This window comes from Lagopus leucura, unplaced genomic scaffold (genome assembly GCF_019238085.1).
Source record: "Lagopus leucura isolate 7727_CA_CO unplaced genomic scaffold, USGS_WTPT01 Super-Scaffold_100022, whole genome shotgun sequence".
NCBI lineage: Eukaryota > Metazoa > Chordata > Aves > Galliformes > Phasianidae > Lagopus > Lagopus leucura.
This window is the reverse complement of record NW_024962275.1, coordinates 4,729,331-4,744,913: the sequence shown is the minus strand read 5'-3', so window position 1 is coordinate 4,744,913 and position 15,583 is coordinate 4,729,331. Positions and strand designations below refer to the sequence as shown.

The 15,583-nt window shown below is 49.1% G+C and overlaps 3 protein-coding genes across 3 annotated transcripts; 1 reads left to right on the top strand and 2 right to left on the bottom strand.

The window, feature by feature from the left end:
• The first annotated feature begins 501 nt into the window (after nt 1–501).
• On the top strand, nt 502–5,397 carry TOR1B (torsin family 1 member B). Its single transcript, XM_042879253.1, has 5 exons — nt 502–760; nt 843–1,108; nt 2,188–2,363; nt 3,003–3,130; nt 3,436–5,397. Exons 1-5 carry the CDS (start codon nt 502–504, stop codon nt 3,699–3,701), a joined length of 1,095 nt encoding a protein of 364 aa, XP_042735187.1. The 3' UTR covers nt 3,702–5,397.
• Nucleotides 5,398–6,772: 1,375 nt separating this feature from the next.
• TOR1A (torsin family 1 member A) lies at nt 6,773–10,392 on the bottom strand. The gene is made up of 5 exons (XM_042879157.1): nt 10,179–10,392; nt 9,805–10,070; nt 9,021–9,196; nt 8,803–8,930; nt 6,773–8,136 (listed from the first exon to the last, which is right to left on the bottom strand). Exons 1-5 carry the CDS (start codon nt 10,390–10,392, stop codon nt 7,886–7,888), a joined length of 1,035 nt encoding a protein of 344 aa, XP_042735091.1. The 3' UTR covers nt 6,773–7,885.
• Nucleotides 10,393–10,665: 273 nt separating this feature from the next.
• Nucleotides 10,666–15,505, bottom strand: CUNH9orf78 (chromosome unknown C9orf78 homolog). The gene is made up of 9 exons (XM_042879027.1): nt 15,372–15,505; nt 14,974–15,033; nt 14,290–14,341; nt 14,028–14,098; nt 13,776–13,853; nt 13,162–13,359; nt 12,523–12,659; nt 11,654–11,752; nt 10,666–11,270 (listed from the first exon to the last, which is right to left on the bottom strand). The coding sequence occupies exons 1-9, from the start codon at nt 15,452–15,454 to the stop codon at nt 11,179–11,181; spliced, it is 870 nt and encodes a 289-aa protein (XP_042734961.1). The 5' UTR covers nt 15,455–15,505; the 3' UTR covers nt 10,666–11,178.
• Nucleotides 15,506–15,583: the final 78 nt, after the last annotated feature.

Below are 15,583 nucleotides of genomic sequence, written 5' to 3'. Positions count from 1 at the left end.
ACTTCCCCATCACTTTCTATGTCCCCATTGCCTGTCATATCCCCAGGCCTGACGCACTGCCCTCTCCCTTGGGCTCTAATGAAGGAAGGGAGAGAGGAGGCTGAAGGCAGCAGCGTGGGAAGGGAAACGGCCTTTAGGTGACAGCGGGAGAACATGGAGGGACAGCGTGGGGGACAGGCACTGGGAGCCAGATGTAGCACTGAGAGGACAGACACCAAGGGGACAGAGTTGGCACCGAGGGGACACTGGGAGCCGGGGGTGGCAGTGAAGGAACACAACAGACAGCAGAAGTAGCACTGAGCACACAGACACCTGCAGCTGGGGTGGCACTGAGGGGACATGGGTGGCACTGAAGATGCGCTGCACCCCACTGCTGGCACTGAGGGAACACTGAGTACCGGGGGGGAGGAGCACTGAGGGGACACACAATGGCGCCAGCGGCACCGAGGCGCAGCTCGCCCCGAGGCGGTGAGGACGCACCGCCCCTCGCCCTTCCCAAAGATGGCGGCGGCGGTTACCCGGGGGGCGCGGCGCTTCCCTGCCGTTGGCGGCGGGCCGGAAGCGGGGCCGTGCGGAGGCGCCATGCGGGCGGCCGTGCTGCTGTGGCTGCTGCTGCCGGGGCTGGCGGCGCTGGAGCCGCTCAGCGTGGGGTTGGCCATCGGCGTGGCCTCGGCGCTCACCGGTTACCTGTCCCATCCCAGCTTCTACTGCAGCTACGTGGAGTGCTGTCCCGGCTCCGGGCACCGCCTCAACGCCACCGGTACCGGGGAGGGTCGTGGGTTTCGGGGCGCGGAGGGGTCGGTGCTGACGGTGGGGTCGGTGCTGACGGTGTTTTCCCGCAGCGCTGCGGGAGCAGCTGGACGGCAGGCTGTTCGGGCAGCACCTGGCTAAGGAGGTGGTGCTGCGAGCGGTGACGGGCTTCAGCAACAACCCCAGCCCCAAGAAGCCGCTGACGCTGTCGCTGCACGGCTGGGCCGGCACCGGGAAGAACTTCTTGAGCCAGCTGCTGGCCCGGCACGTGCACCCCGCGGGGCTGCGCAGTAAATTCGTGCACCTCTTCCTGGCCACGCTGCATTTCCCGCACCCGCAGCGCGTGCCGCTGTACCAGGTGAGCGCGGGGCGGGCTGGGGGTGGCAGCGCCGCGCCGTTGGGTTCGCGCTGCGGAGGCTCGGCCGCCCTGCCGCGCCGTGTTGTGGCTGCGGCGGTGCCGATAGTGCGGGTGCTGAAGGCCTGGGTTGATAAAGGACCTCAGTGATCCTCCGGTTCCAACCCCCTGCTGTGTGCAGGGCCGCCGACCAGCAGCCCAGGCTGCCCAGAGCCCCATCCAGCCTGGCCTTGAATGCCTGCAGGGATGGGGCATCCACAGCCTCCTTGGGCAACCTGTTCCAGTGCCTCACCACCCTCTGCATGAAAAACTTCCTCCTGATATCCGACCTAAACCTCCCCCGTCTCAGTTTAAAACCATTCCCCCTTGTCCTATCACTATCCACCCTTGTAAACAGCCGTTCCTCCTGCTGTTTATATTCTCCCTTCAAGTACTGGAAGGCCACAATGAGTTCTCCCCAGATCCTTCTCTTCTCCAACCTAAACAATCCCAGTTCCCTCAACCCTCACAGGAGAGCTGCTCCAGCCCTCTGACCATCTTAGTGGTCCTCCTCTGGACAAGAGCTCTGAGCTCCTTCCCAACCTCAGTGATTCAGTAACTCTCCGTACTCTGTGCATCCTTGAGAAACAAGTGGCCATGGGGTGCTGACTGCTGCTCAGCCCCACCGCACTGTGCCATGAAAGTGTAGATGGGAGAGTTTTCGTGTGGCATTTCTCCAACCTGGGGGTTTCTTGTCTTCACATTCCAGTGTTCGAATGGATGCAGTTGTAGGTGGAGGTTCTGTAAGAAAGAGGAAACACTGACTTAAAGCAAATAGACAAACTGTTGTAGCCAGAGCTCATCATCTTATCCGTGCACTAAGGAGAAAGAATGAGGAAGTTTGATTTGTGAGCAGAGAAAGAATTCACCTTTCAATTCAGTGTTACAGCCAAGGGATTGATTGCAGTGTTTATGGCCTTCTCTTTGGGAAAAAGGACACAACCAATGAGGTGGGATGGGGGCAGCTGGGGAGGGGTGTCTGGACTCCCTATGACCCCCTCATGGCACACCCTCATCTTGCAGCATTTCTCACCTTGTTTCAGGAGCAATTGCAGAACTGGATTCGGGGCAACGTCAGCGCCTGTCCCCACTCTGTCTTCATTTTTGATGAGATGGACAAAATGCACCAGGGCCTCATTGATGCCATCAAGCCCTTCTTGGATTACTACGAGCAGGTTGATGGGGTGTCCTACAGGAAAGCCATCTTCATCTTCCTCAGGTCGGTCGCATCTTTTCAAAAACTAATCTGTATTTATGATGCTAATGGTGTTCGTATGGGACTTCATTCAGAGTACAGCAGAAGAGATATGAAAACTCACGAGACCAGAGCACAGCTCGCACGAGAGCTGAGATTTTGGGGAAGTTCTTTGGGATAGGTGCACTGGGTATAGCTGGGATGGAGTTAAAATTCTCCAGGGCAGCCTGTTTGGTGCCTGTGTTTTGCATTTGTGGCTAAAGCAGCACTGATAACACCCCAGTGTTTGGCTGCTGTTTGCACAGCCTCAAGGATTTCTTTTTTTTCCCTCGCTGGGTGGTGGGCAAAAGGCAAGGGTGGGAGTGGGCACAGCCAGGAGAGCTGAACTGGACTAGCATGGAGGACGTGTCACACCCTACAGTGTCATGCTCAGCAATAAAAAGTGAGGTAGAGAAAGAAGTGGGGGTAACAGCTTCCAAGGTGAGGAGCTGTGAGAGGCTGGCTGGGCACTGGTCTGCCTGGGAGGGTGGTTATTTTGGCTTACAGGTTTCTGTTTCAGTAACTTGTTTGATTTCAAGGTTAACAGTTCACGTGACCAGCTGAAAAGAGATTCTGGCTTAATTGTGTCTGCTCACTGCTGTAAATTTTTCTTTTTTTGAATAGTAATGCTGGTGGTGACTTAATTAATAAAGCAGCGCTTGACTTCTGGACCAGTGGAAAGCGCAGGGAAGATATTCAGCTGAAAGACCTTGAGCCCATGCTGTCTGTAGGAGTCTTCAATAACAAGAACAGTAAGTCCCCCCCCTAGAAAATGGGAAATTGCTTTACTTCACAGCACAGGGTTAGTCTCAGCAATCTGCACCTCACCTACCCTGACTCTGCTCTGCTTTTTTCTGCCCCCTGCCTTCCTCAGTGCCCCATCACCAGGCCCTTTGGTTCTTTCACTTCAATGTCATCCCCTCCCAGAATTACAGCAGCTGCTCACGGGTGGATAAACCTCTTTGTGTATCAAGTCTGGTCTGCAGAGCCTACCCAATGCGGGCCCAAGTTTAGAGAATGTCCTTCCTGTATCTTTTTCCTTCCTTCAATCCTGCAGGTGGACTGTGGCACAGCAGCCTCATCGACAGGAACCTCATTGACTACTTTGTTCCCTTGCTGCCCCTGGAGCACAAGCACGTGAAGATGTGTGTGCGGGCTGAGATGATGGCCCGCGGGCACCAAGTCGATGAGGAGGTTGTTCAGGCAGTGGCTGATGAAATGACATACTTCCCAAAAGAAGCAAGAATCTACTCTGATAAAGGCTGCAAGACTGTACAGGCCAAGCTGGACATCCATGAAGACATCGCAAAAGCCATGGACTGATTACCCTTCACCTCTCCAAAGCACTTTCAGAGCTTTTGGAAACTTTCTATTTGCACTTAAGCTTTTTTGTTTTTGTTTTGTTTTTTACTACTGCAGGGAATGTGGTGAAAATCCTAGAGTGAGTGGTGTGGGCTTTTAAGCTTTTGTTTTTTAACATAAAATCCCACTGTTCATCTCTAAACTGGCTGGTATCCAAATATTGCTCCCATTTTTTTAACCTTTTAGAAGACTTATGAGCCTGACACCTTTGGTACTGGATAGCTTTCCTGATTCACTCCTTTAAGTGCTAGGATTATTAAATCCTTCACTGCCCTTTCCACAGACCTGCAGCAGAGGAACTCTTGCAGGCAGTTGTACAGAGAGGCTCTAGCTTATGAGACAGTGAATTGAAAGGATTTATATTGTGATCAGACCTGTGGTGGTGTCAGGACGGGCACATACCGCCATGCGTTGCAGTCAGAAGGTGGCTGCTGGGAGGCTTCCATCTTCACAACACACTGATGCTGTTGTGGCTCCTACACGTGAGATTTCAGCTACTCAAGGACTGAGTGGTGGTGTTATAGTTCTTGTCTGACTTGCATCATATCGTGTATCCTGCTATAGTAATACAGAAAGTCGAGATGAGCTCAGGGGGAGCTGTCACTAAATGGTGGAGAAAGGGGAGAACGTAATTATTGCTCCCCTTTCTTGGGGAAAAAGAAATTGTGATTTTTTTTCTTCTAATATTTTTCTATGGAGGCAAAATGAATTTGCACAGTGACTCCAGGGCGTCTGCCTTCTTCAGCACACATGGGAAGGGGCTGACTTACAGCACAGTGGGCCAGTTCTGCTTCTTAGGCAGAAGTTGCTCTCAAGGGCCTGAGTGTCACAGTGTGGGGCTCCTGGGCCTGGAGGCTGTGATGTCTTCAGCAACCCCTGCAGCTGAGGAGCAGGCTCTCCTCCCCTTGCCCTGCTTATGAGACACTTTCGTGGCTGATGTTATTTTTAATAGTGTATTTTTATACTGAACTTTAAGCAACAAAAATGCAATGCTGGAGAGAACCACAGAGAAGGTGGTATGGGAAAGGGCTTCAACCACCACTAACCCCATACCTCACTGGGCGATGAGGGTGTTTTTATAATAGCTTTTATCACTGAACAATGTCTGAGAAAGGTGGGAAAGACTGAGCCTTCCCCCACCAGGTCAGGCTGGGCTTTGGAAGGCTGTTGCAGCTTTAACTATTCCACCATCCACCCATCACTAGTGGGTCAAACACAGTGGTGCAAGACAGAAGTGCCTAACATTTCATTGATTAGTTTTCTTGAACTGTTTTAAGGGTGTGGGCTATTTTTGAACCACAGCATCTGCTCCATCACAGACGTGATGCCAAACCTACAGCTCTGTTACTGTGTCCATGGAAATGATAGCAGAGACCTTAGCATTAATGTTCAGCTCTACTTTAGAAGTGTCAATTGCCTTTTACAGCTCCACGTGGAGTTTGTCAAATGTTGGCAAACTGGTGGTGCTGATGCAATCTCCAGAGCCAAATGCTAGCTAGCCATTAACCTTGGGACATTGGACTGCAGTTTTCCATATGCAATGTTTTGCTTATTAACTGACTTATTTGTAAGTGTAAATGTTCTCACCGCTTTCTGTTACTTCAACACTAACTGTTACCACTGTACTGCAGTTGGAATAAATCTTCAGTCATTTCTCTCTCTTGCCTGAATCATTTTGAGCTACAGAAAAGTCGTACTGCATGCAGCTTTCAACCAGCTGCCCTGAAGAGCTTTCTGCTGTGCTTCCTTTATTCTTAATCATGTAATTGTTGGGTAAGCCTACTAAATAGCTTGCTCATATTAAAGCAGGTTGAGCTGTCCAAGAACACGGTAAGAAATTCACTAACACAGCTCATTAGGCTTGGGTCTAAGAACCAGCTCCAGAAAAGCCATAAAGGCTCTGCTCTACAGAGCTCTGCAGCCCAGGGTCAGGCAGATGCATCCCTAGGGCCAGGCTGCCTCCTAGCAAGGGAAAAATCTAATCTAAGATAGATAGTAAGAGAAAGATCCTAAGGAAGCACTTAGTAGGTCACTGCATTTTAACCATAACGTCTCGCTTTACAAGCACAGCATGAGATCTGGGAACTTTCCCTGTAGAAGGTTTAAATGAAGTAGCAGCTGCTTGTGCTGGACTTTGGTAAGAGCAAACAGAATTCAGTCTTGGGGACAGCTCAGCTGCTCCCACCGGGTCAAGACACCGTGTCTGTCAGGCTCAGACCTTTCCCCCAGTTTGACATTTCTCCTGCTGCTGTCTGCTCCCATTTCAGGTGGCACATTAGTAAAGAACAGCCCAAAGTACCCTTTCACAGCAAGACAGGGTCAAACGCTGTTTGAAACCACACGCTTCAAGGGGGAGGAATAACTGCAGGATCAGAAGGATCTGATGGCAGTGGGTTCTGCTCCTAGACAGCTCTATGGTTTGGGATACAAGATGTGTTGGAAGCAGACTCCCCAATCTGAACATCACTCCTGCATCCTCTGGAGGAAGCTCCCATTCACCCTAAACCACCCAGGGCTATGATACAATAAACTACTGCTACAGTGTCTGACAACTGCACCCACTGATGCTGCTGAAGCACATGGAGCAGAGCTAAGAGCACATTTAAGGCTGGACGAGCTCCGGCTCTGCTTGGCTGAGCTGCTTCTGTTGATGACAAGGTACCAGACAGTAGTAAAAGTTTATCATTTCCATGTCTGCTTTTTTTCCATTAACTCGTCATTTTCTGCGATCATAAAGCCAAGGGAAGATAAGTACCTGAGTTCAGAGCATGTGTTTGCTGACCAATTCTAGGACTGATAAGTTAATTGGCGTTACCCAACTTCAGAGCAGAACTGCAATGCTGAAATCTTCACAGCTGCTTCTTTTTTAATTTCTTCACGGGGAAAACTTCATGATGCTGCTTCTGAAAACGTGGGTGCTCCACTCACCTGGCTTCAGCCAGCCACACTGCATGCTCTTTCTCAATAAGGGGTCAGGATAAGAAATTAACATCAGAACACAATGCAAAGAACAGCAGAAGGCAGCTCAGAAACACATTTCTGATGGGAAGAATTTATTTGGGGGGAAGAAACTGGAATGCAGAAGGTTTTGCAGTGCTCACATTCAGAAAGAAGCCTGACAGGCTGCAGTAACTTCAGGTGATGTATTTCACAGCTTTTCCATAAGCATTTGGATCCATTTTCATCCCAAACCTCAAAGGCATACAGCATTGTGAGAACAGGAAGAAGGGAAAACCCTGCAAGCTGCCTTCTGAATTCTCTATGTCAGGGAGGAGAAATCTCTTTTCCAGTTCCTGGGTGTAAAATCAACCTGCACACATTTCCCATTACACACCCTTTCCCTGGAGCCAGCTCAACAGGCACAAAGCACACTGCTCTCCTCCTAGGAAGATCACAGCTGGGAGAGCACATGGTGGGCAACTTCATCCATCAAAGAAATAACCCAAAATTGGAACCAATGACAGTGAGGAGACAGACAGGGATTCTTAACTCATTTCCTCTCTCTACTGAAGTCCTCCTACTGAACTCTGTTGACACCAAGGAGTTTTATACTCTTAACTCTGACTCAAAGAAAGCCCATTTTTATGGCTATTTTGAGAAAGATATTCTTTCCAATGCTGTGCAATACCAATATACTAATTACACAATATGCTCTTCCCTTTGCTGGAGCCAAGCTAGCTGAGAAAATACACATCTCTTGCTTGTCATGCCATTAGAGGAATGCTTCTTCACGAGCCCACTGAAGGCTTTCACAAACAGGGACTTCAATCATGATTCTCTACATTGCCAAGAGGCCACCCACAGGAACCCAAACAATTACACTTTGGCCATACCCTCAGCCCTACTATTCCTTCCAACAGCCTGCCCTGGGGTTCTGCTGATCCACAGCACGTGGGAGAAGTCTTCAGCACCATCAGAGCCCTCAGTTCACAATGCAGCTCTTCCTTACCTTGATGGCACGACGCTGATGTGCCTGGGAGCCGTGATCAGTGACAGAATAAAAACGCAGAGGCGCTGCTGCTTCTTTACATACCAGTTAAAACAATGTTCCTTCCTTTAAAAAGTGCTTACAAATGAAATGTCCCGGGTTCTCCACTTCATGATTAAGTTAAATTTGCTCCTTTGCAGGTTGTAGCAATAAAGCCTTATAAGTCATAGTAATAATCCAGCTTTGCATCCACAGTTTTGCATCCTTTATCTGAATAAATCCTCTCCTCTCGGGGGAAGTAGGTCATCTCATCTGCTACTCTGCTTAAAATGTCTTCATCCACAGCATAGCCACGGGATTCGACCTCTACCCTGACACACATTTTCACATGTTTGTACTCCAGAGGCAGGAAGGGAACAAAGTAGTCAATGAGATTTCTATCAATCAAGGTGCTGTGCCAAAATCCACCTACAAAAGGAAAGAGAAAGGCTTTGTCACTGCTCCTCTTGTTAAACACTGCCAGGGGATGGATATCTACAAACCAGGAAGAATCCATCTGTGTTTTTAGGGCCCCACAAAGCACCAGTCAATCTAAAATTAGCCTCAAGGTATTGTCTCATTGTCATCTGCATTGATAGACATCATCTGCATTGTCTCAGACACACAAACTCTGTCTGCTGGATCTCTTCTGAATGTCTGCATTTAAGCCCTGCTCCCAGATGCTGGTCTCACAGCTTCACCTCTCACCCAGAGAAGATCCTATTTTTCCTGTTACCAGCTCTCACAAACCAGCTTGCCCTGCTCTTTTTTTTCTTTCCCAGAGCTTGCATCCAGCCTTATATTTCCTTTGTTTGCTTTCTGTTCAGCACATCAGTACTGAAGAGAACATCAATAGATGCACAGCACAGAATTCCCCCCACAGCCATCACACAAGGTGCAAATGGGTGTCCTTAGTTCTAATTCATCACAAGAGCTGTCCCATTGGCCACAGATTGCACTGTGGCTCCAGAGGCCGAAAACTGGAGACCACATAAAGCAGAAACCACCACTGTGAAATACAGTGCATGCACTGATGGCTGACTGACATTTTTACGGGACTCTGACGGCCTCAAAAGCGATCCCAACTTTACTCACTATTTTTGTTATTGAAGACAGACACAGACAGTGCGTTCTGCATGTCTGTGAGCTGTATATCTTCCCTTGCCTTCCCATTTCTCCAGAAATCGAGTGCCACCTCTGTTATCTTTTCAGCTCCTGCATTACTATGAAAAGAGAAAACAAAGGTTGTAATGAAGGCAGTTTTAAAAGGCACTGCGTGCACAGGACAGCAAACCCAGAGAGTTGCTCCTTACCTAAGGAATATGAAGATTGCTTGTCGGTACGACACTCCATCCAGAAGCTCATAATAGTCCAGAAATGGCTTGATGGCATCAATGAGTCCTGCGTGCATTTTGTCCATTTCATCAAATATGAAAATTGACCTGGGACAGATGCTCACATTTCCTCGAATCCATGACTGCAATTGGTCCTGAGTGCCATAGAAATAGGAGCAGCTGAGTTTGTATCGAAAAAACAGAAGGCAGGAATTCTGCTTTCTGTGTTTTGTACTCCTTTCAATTGCATTATTGCAATAGCTTGGTTTCTTGACTGAAACACAACTAACACTTCAAAATAACACTTAAAAAGGTTCTGAAAAATGAAGATACCCAGAGACAGGGGGAGACATGCGTGACATCTCAATAGAAAGATATTCCTGAAACACCGTCAAAAAGGAAAGGCTGAACATCAGGACAAAGGATGAGTACCAGGAGGAACAGCAACATGGAGCAGAGCCTTGCGAGGCAAACCAAGTGCTTCCAGCAGTGCTTTGGTCCAAGCATCCTCCAGCATCAAAACTACACTGACACTGTGAAACCCCACATGTAGTCATTGGAACAGGCAGAAGCAGAATTCAGCCCTCAGCCCTTAGTTCAAACCACTCACAAATTAAATGAGGACAACGATGAGTCCTCCTTAAAACACAGCACGCAAACCAAGGCTGTGCTATATTCTGAGATCCTCTCAAGATCTTCCAGCTCATTTCCCACCCTAACGATGCATTGCACCCCATCAGCGCCACCGCCCTCCCATTTCTACCTTGTAGAGGTTGATGCTGTGAGCGTGAGGGAAATGCAGCGTAGCCACGAACTGATGGACATAGTTACTCTTCAGCCCCCTCTTATAGATGCTCTCGGCGATGATTTTGCTGACGAAGTTCTTGCCGGTGCCCGTCCAGCCGTGCAGGGACAGCGCCAGCGGCTTCTTGGCCTGGGCGTTGCTGAGGAATCCCCGCACGGCCCTGACCACCACCCTGCTGACCAGGTGCTGTCCGAACAGCCTCCTGTCCAGGCTCTCCTGCAGGGCTGCGCAGCACACCGAGCCGTTAGCGGCGGGCAGAACCCCCGGCCTCATCCCGGCGCAGAACCGACGGGCCGCCCAGCCCCTCCCCGCTCCCCCTGCCCGTCCCGTACCGGCGGCGACGCGCTGCTCGTGCCGCTGGAGGCAGCACTCCCTGAAGTAGCAGTAGAGCCGCGGGTAGGAGATGATGCCGGTAAGGGCCGAGGCGGCGGCCCCGGCGATCGCCAAGCCCAGGCTGATGGGTTCCACGGCCCGCGCGGGCGGCGCGAGGAGCAGCAGCAGTGCCAGGCCCAGAGCCGCCCGCCGCGCTCCCCGCCACAGCTTCATGGCCGGCCCGGCCGCTTCCGGTCCGCCGCTTCCGGCCTGCAGCGCCGCTTCCGCCGCCGCCATCTTGAGCCAGGGCAGAGGCGGGGCTGGGGGCCGCCATGTCGGGCGGGGGTGACAGACGTCCCCCTGTGCCAATAGCGAAGTACGGAACGTGGCGCCCTCAGTCGAAAGAAGGGAGAAAGAGGCATCAAAAGAGCGATGTGTGCCGCCGTGCCTGCAGGAGGGTGCCGGGGAACAAGGCCGTCCGCGATTGCAGAAAGAACAACACGTCTGTTACAATGCAAAACGTTTTTATTAAGTCCCACCTTTTGCTTTCAGGCTCCTTCACATCACCCCCGGCCCCCAGCACAGAGCTCTGCACAGTGAAGCCTTGGGAACAAAGCAGCTCCTCCCCACGCTGTGTTCCAACCTGCTGCCTTTCAGCTCCCCCTTCCCGCTGCTGCTTTTAAAGGATACCTTACTTGTTTTTCTCCACACTTTTTAAGAAGGTGAAAGAATCTGTAACAGCACGTTCGTCTGCCCGCTGAAAAAATGCTCGCCGAGAAAGCTGATGTTATGATAAAATAAGCTTTATAGTGGAAAATAAGTTATATACAGGATTTTACCAACCAGAGTTCACAACCACCTGCAAACAGGTGAACACAAGAACACAAGAAAAGCTCTGCAGGTGACACCAACACGGGGAGGCAGCGATGCTCCCGTCCTCCATTTCACGGCACTGACACAAGATCCTCTATGAGAGACAGAGAGAACAAGCACTCCTGCAGAGGCCTCAGTCCACACCCTTCAGTATCGCCGATTCATCTTCTTGAATTTCTCATAGTGATAATCGTCCGTTGCTTTTTCATTGGGTGGACGTTTGCGATTTGGAGGAGAGCCTTCAGAAGAGAGAGAGACTGATCACATTTCCAGTCCTTTCCCTGATGTAACCGAGACATTTCCTTAACTGCAACCTTATGAACTCCTGTAAAGCCACACAACTGCAGTCCTTTGCTGTGTGAAAGCTTATTCTTCAGCAGTCAGTGCTCCCTAACCTAGCTTCCCTTGCCACCCCACCTTTCAGCAAACCCCTATCAGTCAGCTTGGTTAATGCATTTCTGTTGTGACCTTTGCTACTCCACCTAGAGGTATCTCTAAGCAATCCTGCATCCAGTTGGCTTCCTGGGGGACCTCGTACATGCACAAAGAGACCTACATCTCTGTATGAGACCCTAACTTGTTCCAGTACCTTCCTTTAAAACATTTCAGATTAGGAACTTACGCTCAGGTTCTGGCCTCTCTGTATCCCCCACTCTCAGTGGACGGGGCTTCGGCTCTTCCTTATTCCTTCTCACTGGTGCATTTAGCTCCTCATGATAAACTGAAGGAAGGAAAACATCAGACAGTATTTCAGAGCTGCATTCTTCATATAGATGTATTTCTATGGCACTTATTACGACTGATCTTTAGGAGAAACAACAGAACCTCACGACAAGTGTTCTAGTAATTGGTTTCTATGGATAATCAATACATGCAAGATGGGATATACCAAGTTTCAGAGGCACTATTTCATCAGAAGTCATCCAAAAATTCTTAATTTCCTTCAGAACACAAACCTGACACCACATCACCCCTGTAGGTATGGTCAGACACAGCAGAAGGCTGCCTTTCCTCCAGATGGCTGTGGTATGAGAGGCTCTCCCGGAAATTAATTCCTATCTCCTGTCTACTAAGATCTATGTATGTTTGACCACCTGTCTGCTTTGGCAGCCCGCAAAATGGATTCTCTCAATTATAACCCATCATTTATAACCACAGACAAGGCAGACACTTCCAGCACACGTTCAAGACATAACTTAAAGAAAAAAAAATCTTGAAATTTATGAGGAACTGTCAACTGGGAGTTCAAGAACAGAAAGTTAGGTCACAAGTAATAAGCCCCTCTCTTTGCTGATGGATTGGGGGGAAAAAAACCCAACCAACAGGCACACCAGATGGAGCCTATACATGCATCCCAGAGAAAGAAACCAGACAGCTGCTTGTGTTGATACACAGACTAATTTCTCCTGCACAGACTCCAACTCAACTGACTGCTTTTCTCTAGCAGAGAGGCAGGTCAGACTTGGGTCAGGACAGCCACATGAGACTTACATCTGTTGTGCTGGACATAGTTAACAGCCATGTTTGTGGGAACAAAGGAAGTTTCGCTGTCTTTCTTCTTGTTCTGCTGCTCTGCCAGCAGCTTGGCCTTGGCCTCTTCAGTTGAGATTATGTTTTTTATTTTTGCACTAGAAGAAAAATAAAGAACAAAAAACTTCATATTTAAGAAGAGTAACTACATGTTAGAAACAAATGGATTTGCATGTAGTAATAGTGCTCGTATTGTATTTGGCATAATTTTTTTTTGAGGGGCAGCAGGGCTACAGAAACTTTGATGCTTACATGGTTTGTTTAAAAGATAAAAGTGAAGCTAGCATCTTTCACACATCCTATTCTAATGCACGACAGACATGGATAAACTCCAGGGAGCTGCTGACTGCAGTAACAAAAATGTAAGTGCCTCTTCCCAGAGGTCATGCTGTCACACTGCACTGGAATCCTATTGCTGTGTTTAATTTAACATGCAGTGCTAAACACCCCACCAACCCAGACCAAGACTGAATCCCATCACAGAGCCAAATGGGGGTCATATAATGCAGCCACACCAGTGCTCTGCCGATCAGCAGCTTCCAATCACAGCCCTCATCCCTGTAACTCAGGCCATCACTAACAGATCTGTGAACAACATACTCAATTCCCAGGTCCACTTCAGGAATGCCACTCAGCATCTGGTTGGACAGCATCTCTTCAGTCTTCTTGGCAGAGGAGACACGGATGTTCTCTGGCAGCTCATACAGAGAGTCCTCAGCGTTCTTAAGCTTCACCTTCTGTTCTTCATTCTCCACAATTCCTTTTCTCTTCTTCAGCTCTGTCTCAATGTACTTCATCCTAAAGAATAATCCACGAGGGATATGTGGTATTTAGTTCTGTTTTCTGTACTCGGTCCTAATTGCTGAACACAGCTGCATCACTCTCCCAATGGCTAAGAGAGACATGAATCATTTCTCCAAAAGCAGTCAGCTAACATCAAGAGCATAAAACAAGATATTTGCAACTCAGATTAAGATCTTCCAGGCTCTTCCATAGCCATCAAGGAAGGCTGCTGCTGGTATTTAATGTTACCCCACTGGCACCTCCCAACTTTGTTCATGAAAATGCCTTCTCAAGTCTGGCAGCCAGAAGGTGAAAAAGCAGGTGAGAATCAAGGAGATGTTCTGAGACATTCAGTATCCAAGATAAAATAAATAAACAGAGAGGATACCCAACCCAGGATTCAACATCAGACTCCATGCAGCTCGACTTACATGTCAGCATCCTCATCCCGCCTGTTGGTTTCAGCTGAGAAGGAAGTTCCCAAGTTCAAATCTTCCTCTTCATTAATCCTAAATGAAAACCACACTGTTGCAGTTGTTTTTTTGTTTAACTAATTTGACAAGCAGCCAGTGAAACTGCAATATATTAAATTCTTCAAAGCAGTACAATTCTTGGTTAATTTATTGCTAGCTGTGACTTACTTCTAGTCCAGGGAAAGATCTTTAGAGCTCATATGCACTCACCTGTCCTTGCCCCGTTCTTTCAGTTTCTTCATGTCCACCATCCCCCCGGATTTTATCTTAAAAGGGTCATCCTGTAGCAAGATAAAATACAAAACCATGAAGCTCCCCTTTAGTTTAATGCTAGTCTTCAAAATCTGGATAAAAGTGGAGAAGAAGCATTAGGCTGTAAGAAGCAGACTCCTACAGTGCTCAGTTGGAGCACACCAAAGTTTTCACATCCTTTCATCTTAGCAATAAAGCGATGAAAATATCGAGCACTTACCACAAGTGTTGCCTCTTCTTGCAGCTTCTCTCCCACAAGCAGAGCTACAGCACTAGTTAGCCATAAAGAAAGAAACAAAATTCAGTAGAAGGAAATGCATTACCAACAACGCTGTCTTTCTTTACCCTTCTCCAGATCTATCAGGTCTCAAACACTTGTATTAATACTATACTGACAATTTTCCCAATCTCTCCCTACAGGCAGGGGAACTGTGAGAAGTCCAGGCAGAGAGATTTTAGTGCCTTGCAATGAATCACCTAAGTAAGAAACGAAGCTGGCTGCTGGTCACGTTTCAACTACTGCATCAACTGCTATATGAGAGAGAAGGAAACTAGGGAGAAGATATGAAAGGGCCCAAAGTAAACCAACTGCTCTGCTATATGTACGGTACGGAAGCAATCTGACTAAATACATCTCATGATAAATTCTGAGTCTTTTTTTTTTTTCTTTTCCCATAGTTAGGACAACAGCACAGACTTTGCAGGCTGGCACCACATTCCCATGTTCCTGCACTTGACTCACCCCCCACTCCATCTTCAGACTTTGACACAAACTCCTCTGCCACACACACACCTCTGGCACTATGGGACATGGAGCTACTTCTACATAAAGCAGGTGGGTGCCAACAGAAGAACGTGCTGCTGCACGACACTGCCAGATAGAACACACCTTCACACCCCTTACCTCACCCCGTTGGGACGCTTCCTGAGGCTCTGCACTTCTTTGGCTTCCTCGAGTTTTAACCTGAAGAAAAAAACCCAAACCAGTGGCCTTAGTGCTCAGTGCCTCGGTTTCCTTTAATTCACCTTGTTTAATTTCCTGCAGTTAACACCAAACCTTCTACAGTGGTTTTGCCCTACGTTTCTGCATATCAGTGCCTCCTTTTCTGGTCGGAGGTTAAGTAAGCATTTCCTCTTGTACCACACTTAAGCAACCCACCTATTAAAGCAGAAGAAGTACACAAGGCAGCTCCTGCCCTGCATCGCTCCTGCACAGCTTCCTCAGCTGAGGAAAGAACGCAGGGCACGGAGCGGTGCTTGGCAGCGCCAGGCAGCCCCGCAGGCCCCGTCCCCTGTGCTCACCTGACCTCCTCGGCTAGCTGCTCGTCCTCCTCATCCTCCTCGGGCTCCTCCCTGCGCCGCCGAAAGGCCCTGCAGGCCGCCATCGCTCGGACCCCGCTCCTCTCGCTCGCGTCGCGGGATGATGACGTCACCCTTCCTCGCCGACGCCGTTCCCGCGGCCTGGCACCCGGCACTTCCGGCGGCGCAGCCAGGAGCCGAGGGCCGCCCCGCCC

What these genes read in the sequence shown, in the direction of transcription:
- TOR1B (XM_042879253.1), top strand. Translation starts at nt 502, where the DNA reads ATGGCGGCGGCGGTTACCCGGGGGGCGCGGCGCTTCCCTGCCGTTGGC. An exon ending in GCACCGCCTCAACGCCACCG is followed by an intron (nt 761 to 842) that starts GTACCGGGGAGG and finishes GTTTTCCCGCAG; the next exon opens with CGCTGCGGGAGCAGCTGGAC. An exon ending in AGCGCGTGCCGCTGTACCAG is followed by an intron (nt 1,109 to 2,187) that starts GTGAGCGCGGGG and finishes ACCTTGTTTCAG; the next exon opens with GAGCAATTGCAGAACTGGAT.
- TOR1A (XM_042879157.1), bottom strand. Translation starts at nt 10,392, where the DNA reads ATGAAGCTGTGGCGGGGAGCGCGGCGGGCGGCTCTGGGCCTGGCACTG. An exon ending in ACAGCATCAACCTCTACAAG is followed by an intron (nt 9,197 to 9,804) that starts GTAGAAATGGGA and finishes TATGGCACTCAG; the next exon opens with GACCAATTGCAGTCATGGAT. An exon ending in TGTCTTCAATAACAAAAATA is followed by an intron (nt 8,137 to 8,802) that starts GTGAGTAAAGTT and finishes TTCCTTTTGTAG; the next exon opens with GTGGATTTTGGCACAGCACC.
- CUNH9orf78 (XM_042879027.1), bottom strand. Translation starts at nt 15,454, where the DNA reads ATGGCGGCCTGCAGGGCCTTTCGGCGGCGCAGGGAGGAGCCCGAGGAG. An exon ending in AAGCGTCCCAACGGGGTGAG is followed by an intron (nt 14,342 to 14,973) that starts GTAAGGGGTGTG and finishes ATGGCTAACTAG; the next exon opens with TGCTGTAGCTCTGCTTGTGG. An exon ending in CGGGATGAGGATGCTGACAT is followed by an intron (nt 13,360 to 13,775) that starts GTAAGTCGAGCT and finishes ATTATTCTTTAG; the next exon opens with GATGAAGTACATTGAGACAG.